The sequence below is a fragment of the Puntigrus tetrazona genome, chromosome 23 (genome assembly GCF_018831695.1).
Source record: "Puntigrus tetrazona isolate hp1 chromosome 23, ASM1883169v1, whole genome shotgun sequence".
In the NCBI taxonomy this organism is placed as follows: domain Eukaryota; kingdom Metazoa; phylum Chordata; class Actinopteri; order Cypriniformes; family Cyprinidae; genus Puntigrus; species Puntigrus tetrazona.
In genome coordinates this window covers 12680516-12692836 of record NC_056721.1, presented here as the reverse complement: position 1 = coordinate 12692836, position 12321 = coordinate 12680516, and the positions used below count along the sequence as shown (strand labels likewise).

General features: G+C 35.3%; 1 protein-coding gene across 2 annotated transcripts in view; it reads left to right on the top strand.

Moving 5' to 3' along the window:
• The window catches only part of ephb2a (eph receptor B2a), a 50233-nt gene that overhangs the window by 32215 nt on the left and 5697 nt on the right, over positions 1–12321 (top strand). Inside the window, exons 4-11 of one of the 2 annotated variants that reach the window (XM_043225312.1) lie at positions 1452–1607; positions 3471–3806; positions 7959–8083; positions 8668–8830; positions 9659–9767; positions 9900–9964; positions 10878–10991; positions 11333–11580. In XM_043225312.1, the coding sequence (XP_043081247.1) occupies positions 1452–1607; positions 3471–3806; positions 7959–8083; positions 8668–8830; positions 9659–9767; positions 9900–9964; positions 10878–10991; positions 11333–11580 (1316 nt within the window). Of the gene's footprint in view, positions 1–1451; positions 1608–3470; positions 3807–7958; positions 8084–8667; positions 8831–9658; positions 9768–9899; positions 9965–10868; positions 10992–11332; positions 11581–12321 lie in introns of both variants that reach the window. The other variant, XM_043225311.1, reaches the window with a different exon arrangement.

The following is a 12321-nucleotide window of genomic DNA, read 5'->3' as shown; positions in this document are numbered from 1 at the left end:
TCATGTGACACTGATATGAAGACTGGGTTCATGATGCTGAAAATTTAGCTAGCACAGGGATGCAATACATTTTTAACCTTACTGATTTTGAATGGTATAGTGTACATAGACCACTGAATATGGTGATGCTGACATCATGTTCTTGGACATGTTACATGGGAAAACTAATGAGGCCAGACAATTAGATAATTGGATTGACTTGTCAGCTATATGCATTTATTTTAGAAATCTTTGATGTCCTTTTTAGAGCTTGAAGGTTTTTGACTGTCTATCTCTATGTCTCTATGGACAAAAACAGCTGTAATGAGATCCAAATCATTCTAGATACCTTCTTATGGCTGGGCGATATATGAATCATCGATATATATTTATGCGCATCTCGTCAGTAAAGCCTTCACAAAGCCGTAGATCACCGACAAGCTACTTAAAATTAGTTTAATTTAAATAGCACTTTTCACAATATGCATTGTTTTAAAGTTGCTTTAAAGAAATAATAGACATAATGTTTCCTATTTTAATACTTTCAGCAAATCAATTAGCAAGATTCGGTTGTCATAATAATTTCATGTGCTGGCTGCGGCTCCCAATCATGCTCTCAGAGCCGTCAGATTATCATGTTAGCTAGCAAGCTGGAGGAATGCCTGGAAAACACATGGATTATATATGTTCAACGGAAACGTTAATAAGCTGTTAAAATCTGAAAAATATAGACATGACAGAATATAACAAAATGGGTTTTTTTGATTCTGTTCAAAGAGAAAACTGAATAAAATGACAGGCTCCAGAAGAGGTCTAAAACACTAGATATAAACTAGTATAATATATAATGCCTCTACTGTCGCTTTTTTCATTTTAAAGGTAGGTGTTGTTTCTCGCACTGTATTTCCTAATTTGAAAGTTAAAAAGTTGGTTTATTTATACATTATCATGTAAACATCTTTTTTTTTTTTTTTTTAACAGATTCTTTTCGAAGCATATGAAAAATCATTATCAATTCCTAAACATCGATATTAGGCTTTATGAACGAATACTGAAAAGCACAAGTGCATTTGCATTTTGTTTTTAGTAAAACTAGACAGCAGGGAAAAAAAAAAAAAAAAAAGGCGCTCTGATTTAACAAGGTCTTTGTTAGTTTATTCCACAGATATATCTGAGTGCCATTCGGCTCTTTGTATGCCAAACAAAAGATTATCAGTGCGAGACCAAGCTTCAAAACTGCACAGGAGGCCCATCAGAAGGCATTATGAGGGCTTTCACTTCCTGCGTTTCTCTTTGATTTCAAACAGAAATATAAAGATGGCTGTTTTATAAGAAAATGTGCTCAATGTGGGGAGACATTAATGAGTTCCAGACGTGTGATGCAGCTTATAACAAGCTTATCAAATCAATTCCTAAATGAATGATTCTGATTTACCATTCACTATTGTCTCTCTTTATGTTTCTTAATGCAGCATGTCCATTTGGGTCCTTCAAAGCATCTCAAGGGGACCAGCAGTGTCTCCAGTGTCCCATCAACAGCCGCACCACCAGCGAGGGAGCAACCAACTGTGTGTGCCGCAGCGGATACTACCGGGCAGACTCTGACCCTTTACAGATGCCCTGTACCAGTATGTCATTCTCTTATGCTATTTTATGTCATTTATGGTGCTTTTGACTCTTTTTTTTTGAAAATCAGACAGGCTTTGATGTGGTCCGCACAAACATCTAGTCAATTTCGATCATCTTCAAAGCGCTCAGAAATAGGAATTCTCTTAGCACAGCTGGTGAGAAATAAGGATGCATGATATTCCATATTGGTTATCGGCTCATATTTTAATTATGAGTAATTGCTGTTAATAAGATTTGTTATTTCTTCATTAATGTTTGTGCTGCTCATTTGCCGTAATTGTACATTTAAGTTACCTTTGCCATTATCTAACAGTTAAAGTTCATCTTTTAAAAAAGGAAAAAAAGTAGTAATTTAATTGTAAATCTCTAAATGACTATACTTTTGCATTATTATGGTATGTTGTGGTTCAAACGATTAATCACAATTAATTGCATCCAAAATAAATGTCTTTAATCTTTGACACTACTTTTTACAGAATTATATAGAAATTTAATATCCAAAATGTATTGATTATAGTATACAAAATGATCATAATCATTAACTTATCAGACATTCATTATTTTTATTAGTTTATTATTGGTGATTTCTAGTAATCAAAAAATAAGAGTAAAACATTTTATTTAATTAAAGCTTTTATTATTATTATTATTATTATTATTATTATTATTATGTGAAATAATAATGACAACATTTAATAAGTTACAATTTACACTGAAAAACACTGTTAAAATGTTTCTTTTTTGTGGTTTATAATTTTGATTAGATAGATTGATAATAGTATATAAAAAGAAAAACAAACATTTCAAACAAAAGTTTATTATTAGCACACTTCTAGTAATCAAAAAACTAAATGGAGTGAATTGTATTATTTTATTAAAGCTATTATTATGTATTTAAATATAATTGTACAATATTTTACAATTGAGGCTACAAGACATTCTGTAATGCACAACTTTAAATACACAAATAACAATTCAAAGAAGTTTTAAAATTGATAAAGTAAAAAAAACACTGCTCTTGCAGTAAACTACTGTAATTTAGTATCAGCTTCAGTCACAGAGTACCGATCATTTTGACATCCCTACGTAGAAGCATCGTTTACGTCAGCACTGGAGACTCGTATCGTACACGTTCTTGAAGTCTTCATTCTTCTATGAGGTTGCCCTTTTTAGAGCTTCAGTTAAGTGCGGCAAAAAGAAAACGAGTGTGCAACTCACCGAACATTCATTCGGTGCCGCAACTCAGTGAGCAGCGAGATTGGCCCGACGGGATTTGCATAATGCTCTGTTCTTTTGGGGTAGGCTGGGCCTGCGTGAATGCTGGAGTAGTGCTCTACGCTGTCAGTAATCTGAACTGCTGCACTGTGTCCAGAATAAAGGGAGGAGAACATTCTTCCCTTTCACTCTTGTTTTACATTACAATGAACCACTTCTCTTTTCATCTCTTGTCATTAGCCATTATGAAATTATTACTTTAATGTGGCTTGTTAGAAAGCGGAGATTACTTTGATCCAGTTTCTTTTTTAAAAGAGCGGCGATAATAGGCTAATGAATAAGTGAAAATCAGATCATAAAGACGCGAGACGGAGCAGTTAGAATTTGCTGGAGTCAGCAGCCTGGCAAAAAGCCACGCGTAAAGTTATTTTACATCACACAGGCCCAATTTAGGGACAATTTAGATGGGCTATTGTTGTGTCTTGATGAGATGAAACGTCATGGCTAATTCAAAGGGGTCACATACTTTTTCTTGCAACCTTACACAATATAATCCGAGAATCTATTCCTAGGCTGGTTTTAATTAAACCCGTGTCCAGATAAGACGCGGACTTGCTGATGAGGCTGTGCGGTTTGACTTTCCACAGCGGTTCCGTCCGCACCCCTGAGAGTGATTTCTAGCGTGAACGAGACTTCCCTGCGGCTGGAGTGGGATCCGCCGAAAGAGAGCGGGGGCCGAGAGGACGTGGTCTATAACATCATCTGCAAGAGCTGCGGTTCGGGTCGAGGGGCCTGCACTCGCTGTGGTGATAATGTGCAGTTCGTGCCCCGCCAACTGGGCCTGACCCACCCCCGGGTCCACATCAGCGACCTGCTGGCCCACACGCAGTACACCTTTGAGATCCAGGCTGTGAATGGAGTGTCTGACCAGAGTCCCTTTTCACCTCAGTTCACCGCTGTCAACATCACCACCAACCAGGCTGGTAAGACAACAGTAAACACAGTTTCGTACTCAAAATATTTTTAACTCGCCGGGGAGCTGGATTCGACATTGAATTACACAGAAGCTTTTGTGTCGCCGGGCAACCAGTCTAGAATTTAGCGTAAGGATATATTACATTTAGTACGAGACTAATTTAGGGGGTTGCAAACAAAGGAGCTTCTTCCTAAAATAGTAGCTGAATATGTAAATGTGCAAAGTGATGTTCATTTTTTCTTTATTAACTAAATATATATAAAATCTAATATAAAAACGAAATATTTAACATTATATTAGCAATACTTACATAATAGTTATATATTATTTAAATAGTAATATGTACATGTGTATGTATGTATGTATATAATGTATGTTTTAAATGATAATACTATCTAATTTGGTAACTTTTGACTAGATTTTATTTATTTTTGTTAGTAATTTATTAATTTATTTACATTTTTATGCAGCAACACCACCTTAGAAAATCAATGTCAAAACCTGCCATGCTATTTAGAGCCTTTTTAAAACAATTGGTTGTCTAGCCGTCTATTCAGGCAACCCACCGGCTTGGTTTTGAAAATATGCAGTTTTGCACATCACCAGACTGTAGTTACACTCTAGTATCTCTGCGAGTCTCGCTCTTCGCATAGCCAAGTTTTTTTTTTTTTTTTTTTTTTCCCGCCGAAAGCTGCTTTGAGTGTCTTCCGTTTTATAGGACACCATCATGAAAGTGATGTGTTTGCATCTTTTTTTTATCGTCACCTGATCAGGTTTCTAATGTTCCCTCAGTTTTTATCCGAGAACTGAAATCTAGTCCACAACACTCGTCATATTGCTCTGTACAGGGATTTTAAACGCCAGTCAAAAAGAGCCAGTTCAAAAGGAACATAATAGTGTTTAATAGAGCATTTTAATGAGAGCCGTGCCCCCGGCTGTGCTGCAGTGAACTCGCTGGCCCTATCACTGGAGGCTGGGGCTCCACCGGTGTGCCTGTCAGTCCACATTACCGCTTCACTGCTGCCATTAAAAGACAAAAATCCACCTCGCACCACCCGCACCCCCCCCCAAATACAGAGAGAGGGACAATGCCAGGACCGGCTGCTCAGCCAGAGCCCAAGCGTGAGCTCAACAGCTACGGCTTTACACAGCACTCAGGAACTATAAACGTCCTCCCACACTCAGGGATTTATTAATAATGTTGCTTTGAGAAACTTACTAGCTAATGGTTTTTAGAAAATACAGGATGTTCACATCAAATAAGCAAAAACAGTATAAGAAAATAACAAAAGGATATTTAGCCTTAGGGAAGGAATTCTGGGAAGACTAATTAAAAAGAATAAAAACGTTACAAAAACGTATTCCGATTAATGTTTTCAAGTTTTTAATACTTTGTTTTAAGCTGTGATCAACTAGATTTGCCGCAGTGGAAATTCTTGTGGAGGAAAGAATGATTTTGAGATCCATTTCAGATGGAAATGCTCGTAATCTGTTCCTCTTATTCTCCTCCAGAATACCACAAGGACATATGAATTTATGTTTTTTACTGAGAGAGTACTACTTGTATTTCTCATAAATTGCAGTCAAAGAGAGCAGCGGAATGATGAAGTACCACTTACTGCAGACTCCTTGGAAAACCAATCACCTCATCAAACCAAGAGAACTTATTTTCATATATAATGACTTGCTCTATTTTATAGACGCATACCTGTGGTGGATTCTCTCCAGACGTTCTGGAGTTTCTTGAACTTTAGAAAACTGCATTTCCTTGAAAACATTGTGGTCTGTTAAAGAATAATGACTGCATAGAATAAACAAGATTTAAAGGCTAATAGCATTTTTGTTGGCGCCATTTCAGTGAGTTTTACATACATTACCATTTATTTAAATTTTCTAATTTGTAAGAAATTATTTACCAAATTTATATATATAAGAAAAAAGATATGTAAAGACATCCGTAATGTTATTTTGAAGAATTTATTTACATTTTCCAAAAAAATACTGGGCTGCACAACTGTTTTAAACATTGGAGACGATAATAATAATGTTTCTTGAGCAGCAAATCAACATGCACTGTCAGGGAATAAAGGTACAAAAGCTTTTTGAAAGGTACACTTTTGTACCTATTAGTTTAAAATATGTACACTTTAAGTACTAATATATACCTCTTAGGTACCAAAATGGAAGGGCAACATCCCAGTGACAGCTTTTGTACTTTTGCATTTCTGATTGTATTAGAATGAGTTCTGAAGGATCATGTGACACAAAAAAACAGAAAAATCACCTTTGCCATTAAAAAAGTAATATAAAATACCATAAAAGCGGTCCATACACCTTTTGCACTACACCATAAGACTTGCTGGTCACGCTGAAGAAAACAAGTGTGAATAAATTATGGCTGAAAGTAACATTGGCTCGTCTTTAATATTTTCTCAGAGCATAATCTTATCATCAACAACAAATTACGGGGGTCAAAAAGGTACATGTGTCTGAGGAATTGAATTTTGTAATTGTTTGAAATGGTTTGTCTTCCTATTTGGATTGTGAGTCTAATCACATCAGTCTTTTCTAGTGTTGTTTGGATGAATCTTTCCAACATACACAATGGCACGCTCGACTTCTCAACAATCCCATCCTCCTCACACACCATCCCATCATTCAGTGCAGTAAATCAAGACACGGGGCCTGTTCTGTCCATTGAAACTAGTGCATGGAAAAACACTTAATCAAAGCTCGGGATCGAAGTTTACAGAGAAACTAAATAGCACAAAACCTATTTTTTACGCAGCATTGTGTGCTTAATATTCCTGAGCTCTGATCGGCAACAGAGAAAGCATAACAACCTGAGGCCTCCAGCTCTCTGAGCAATCAACCATCAACTTTATGCCAACTATAAATGCAATGTATAAAACATCTTTCTTTAGGCTTAACAGCCATGATTATACAGAGATGGCACACGCGAAAGAGTATCAGTGTCGTTTATTTGACCAATTTAAGATTAAAACGGTCTTAAAATGCTCAAATATTGTCTTACCTATTATATTTTATCACGCATGTCTGGGGAATCAGTATTTGGCGTATAAACAGAATCACTTTCCTCCCTACAAGCCCAAGCAAGCATGCCAGGAGCAAACCTCATATACTCCACCCCGCTGTTTCAGCTGAACCCTGTTCAAGGCATCGATTGGCTTTAAGGCACCGTGATTTGTTTGATCTTTAAACCACAAGTGCACTTTTTACCAGCAGTCATGGTGTTTGCCAGCTTTCACGCTTGCCTTTTTGCTTCTTTAAGCTTGTAAATGATAATGAAGTGTTACATGGGCTTCCAGAGTCTTTCTTTTAGTAGTCAGCCTGAAGCTGCAGTTGATATAATGGCTCCTCTATATCCTAAACTGCACGGATGCCAGAGGACTGCGAGTGCAACGCATTGGCCGGTTTAGCATGGGAGACGTTATAACTGATCTTTGTTGGAAATGCTGTTGTGCTTAGGGAGAAATTCATATGCTGTTGCAGTACTTTCCAAATGTCAAAAACAATGAACTCTCTAGATTCGTTATCTAAACCAGAGGTCGCTACACAACCGTTCAAAAGTGTAGGGTCTGTACGATTTTTTTTTGTCTAAATATTGTGCGCCAAAGGCAACATTTATTTGAAATCAGAAAGTCAGTAATATTATAAAAGTTAAATTTTTTTTTCTATTTTAGTATATTTTAAAATGCAGTTTATTCCTTGGATTGAAAGGCTGAATTTTTAGCATCTTCAGTGTCCCACGATCTGTTAGAAATCATTCTAATATGTTGATTTGCTGCTTAATAAGCTTTTCATATGTTGAAAACTGATTAATATTTTTGTGAAAACTGATATTTTTTCAGGACTAACTTCACTCTCACTTTCGACCAATTAAAGGCATTTTGCTGAATAAAACTATTAACTTATTAAAACAAACAAGATTTTCATGATCAGTTTTAACGAATTAGTAGTTTTTGATATATATTGGCCTTGGCTTGAATAGATTCTGATCTAAACCTTTCTAATATTTTCCTTATAATGAACTTAGTTTTCATGAAAAGACTTTCAGATTAACTCCCACGCTAAATGTATTCAGCAATATTTATTTCTCATTTAATTGTTTCTTTTTTTTTTATCGTCCTCTCTACAGCTCCATCTGCTGTGTCAATCATGCATCAGGTCAGTCGAACTGTGGACAGTATCACATTGTCGTGGTCCCAACCGGACCAGCCCAATGGAGTCATTTTGGACTATGAGCTGCAATATTACGAGAAGGTAATAAGTCATCAAATACGAACACACTCCAGCTATTTTATTCAAAACATACAAACATTCTAAGTTCAATTCAGTTAAACTTCAAAAAATCCCTTTTGGGATAAATTAGTTATGTCCTTCTTACACAGGCTTGAATTAAAATTAATTAGGAGTGGAATTAGAGCTCAGGCCACATAAATTAATACACTACATTAATATATGATGTTAGTTTACTACTTTACTAATACTCAAAGCAATTTCCAATGTGTCTGAAAAGTTCTATATTTCTGTGTATCCTGTCATGCTAATGAAATTGTTAGTAGTTCCAACAAAACGCGTTTAGTAGACTTTTATTTTGCGTTATTAAATTAGCTATTTGCAATTAAATCAAATTGATTAAAAAGTCTGTTGCGGTAACCTAATTTTAATTAACTAAATAGGCCAAGCAGCAAAAAAAAAAAAAAAAAAAAAAAAGGAAAGAAAGAAAATTGAATCCCTGACATTAATTGTAATTTATGGACCATTTTATAATTCTAAACATGACTTTAATTGCTTCTGAATGGATTTAACTGTATGCGATCTTTTATTTTTTTGTTCTAATCTAGAATATAGCAGATTCGAACTCCTCTCTACTGCGGAGTCAGACTAATACAGCAGTTATCCGGGGCCTGAAGCAGGGGACCATCTACGTTTTCCAGGTGCGGGCCAGAACAGTGGCGGGCTTTGGACGTCTAAGTGGGAAGATGTACTTCCAAACAATGACTGAAGGTATCGGACTTTAACAAACGTTGTTCATTTTGCTCTTCTACTTTCCCAATTAATAGTCTAATTTTTCAGGTGCTACAGTCTTGACAAAAACTGCTTTCTGGTTTCTTAAATAGCTTTAACCTTAGTCTGCTGGAACACAATTTTAGATCTATATGCCAAGGGCAAAGCCAGAAACATGAGCCAGGGGCCAAGCCATCGCAGCATGCTGCTTGTTCTCAATCATAATCTGAGATATACAGCCACATTCGTTTTGATGAAAATGGAAACATTTGACAGCAATGAGCAATTTGCTACTTGGAAACACATTTATTTGTGTTTAGCAGGCATTAGAATATTCTGTGGCATGTCTGACAAAATCCAGAAAGTGACTGTTGACAAATTATTATTAAGGTGTCACACATGTAAAATGTGTTGACAAGTCAATTGCTGAAGATGAATCAACAGCTTAAGAAGGTTTGTCAGCCACTCAGAACCAAGATTTCAACAATACTGCATTATAAATTGTGGAAACAAAAATGTTTGAGACAAACGGAGTAAACCATTTAAAGGTTTGGGGTCAATAAGAAAGCTCAATTGTATTCAGCAAGGATGCATTGCATGGATCAAAACTAATAGTAAAGACATTTACATTAATAAATGCCTGAATTTTAAATGATACATTTAAAGTGAGCTGTTCTGTTGCCAAACCTCAAATATCATAGACTAAAACATGAAATGCTTTAGTACAGACAGTAAGCAATGGAACCCCCCCCCACCCCAAAATAAAGATTAAAGTCTTTTTTGAGCAAAAGCACAGAACTGATCTGATCTTGTGTCCACCATGTGTAGAGGAGTACAACTCCAGCCTGCAGGAGAAGCTGCCCCTCATAATCGGCTCTGCTGCTGCTGGCGTTGTTTTTCTCATCGCTGTGGTTGTGCTCATTATCGTCTGCAATCGGTGAGTTTACCATGATCTGGAATAGATTCCACAAAACTGAACAGAAGTTTGATTTCCTCTTTCTCTTATAAACTAAGAAATCCTGTTTCAAAGTTTTCCCTTTCCCTTCTTTTTTTGTTGGGGTCTCCTCAGGAGAGGCAGTGAGAGGACAGAATCTGAATACACGGACAAGCTTCAGCATTACACCAGCGGTCACAGTGAGTAAACCATTCAGTGGCTTCATAATATTTCATTTGTGCTTATAATATTTACTTTTGAAACACTCAACACTCAAGTCAATAAACGCTCAAGTTTTGAATGTGTATTGAAATGGTTCATATAGTATTGATAAAATGTGCATGTGCTGTACATGCACAAAGCTTAATTACTTAATTTTCTCTTGCAAAAGCACTTACATGCTCAAAATACTTTATTATTTAGTTTGTTTGCCATATGATTCTGTCTCATTGATAAATATGATAATATTGACAGATAATTTAATTAGATAAATATTAGTGCTGTCAAATGATTAATTTTAATTAATCAAAATTAAAACATTTTGTTTACATAATATAAGTGTGTATAATTATGTAAATATATATATATGATATATAATGTTATATACAATGTAAATTATAAGAATATGAATATATAAATGTATAAAAATGTAAATATTTTCTATATACTGTATATATAGTGTATATGCGTGTATTTTTATATATACATAATAAATATACACTGTACCATTTTACTTCATTTTGTATGCGATTAATGGTTAGACAGCACTTATACATCAGTGATTCTTGAGATATGGGACAAAACCTTAAAATAGGTTAATGTGTATTTAAATCTCAAACTACTTTACAAGTCCGTGGCATATTGTTTGTAAAAATATAAGGGTAAATTAAAAAAATATACAACAATATAAGAATATAATTTTGCTAAAATAAGAAAAAAAAGTAATCTTGTACATTTGTGTTGTTTGTGATATTTTTTTTTTTTTATGTTTTCAAAGCATTTTGTCCCATCCCATCTTTTAAGAATCATTGATATCTAATTTTTTCGGTGTATAGGCAAAATATTTCTATTGCATACGCTGCAGCTCCTGTTTCTTTTTCCAAGTGTCTCCAGGAATGAAGATCTACATCGATCCTTTCACTTATGAGGATCCCAATGAAGCAGTCCGCGAGTTTGCCAAAGAAATAGACGTGACCTGTGTGAAAATCGAGCAAGTCATTGGTGCAGGTGAATGTCACTAACATATATTAGGAATATTTTAACATGCGTAGATTTAATTGGATAGAGTGCTGATTTGCAGTCTAACCAAAATCTTTGCATCTCATCTAGTCAGTCGAGTGCATATAAGCAGTTAGTCGAGTGCATATATACGCAAAGCAAGCGGTAATTAGAAAGCAGCTGCAATCTAGCAAAAGCCTGGAGCTGTTAATGCGTTCACACTTTTAATTATTGTTAAAGGAGCAACAAATTTTAGCAAACCAGGCTGCTAATTTAATTATTTTCATCTGACTGAATTATAAGTGACATTTTCTGTGTAATCGACTGGTCTTAATGGTTGAACGCTTTAGGTGAGTTTGGAGAGGTATGCAGCGGTAATCTCAGGCTTCCTGGGAAGAGGGAGATTCTGGTGGCCATAAAGACTCTGAAATCAGGCTACACGGAGAAGCAGCGGCGGGACTTCCTCAGCGAAGCCAGCATAATGGGGCAGTTTGACCATCCCAACATCATCCACCTGGAAGGAGTGGTGACCAAGAGCACTCCGGTGATGATCATCACCGAATTCATGGAAAACGGATCACTGGACTCCTTCCTTCGGGTGAGTTTCATTGTTGCTGTTGTCATTTTCTTGCAGCAACATGCACTTGAATTTTGTACGTTGTCTATGACTTACTGACACCTAGTGGTGTGGAAGCAGTATCATTTTAGAAATGCTGTTTTCACAGTTAACCATCATTAATTTGTTTCACAAGACAAATTGTCAAATGGCAGTAAAATGAGCTGTTTGTGTAATCTCAACACGTCTGCCACCAAGAGGTTACCCTCTCTATGTAGAATATAATCGATTTTATTATGTGGCTACTTTATTTTAATTTTTCTAAATTAATATTTACTGTTTAATGTTTGTGGCCAGTACGTTTTTTTTTTTTTGTTGTTGTTTTTTAAGTCCACATTTATTGGCTAGAAACATTTTATTGGTAAAATTAAAACAGTGATGTTATTATAATTTACAATAATTGGTCTTTATTTTTATATGTTTTACAATGTAACCTATTCATGTGATTAGCAAAGCTGAATTTTCAGCGTTATTAGTGCATTATACCAGTCTTTAGTGTCACATGAGCCTTTAGAAATTATTGTAATATGCAGATTTGCTTCTCGAGAAGTATTTATAGACAATTTAAAAAAGAAATATATTTTTTTTTAAATAGGAATCTTTTGTAAATAAAATGATAAATATCTTTACTATCACTTATGAGAAATTTAGCTTTAGTGCGTCCTTGCTTGAAAAAAAATAAAAATTCTAAAACCCAAGAAATTAATTAAACCCAAACTTCTG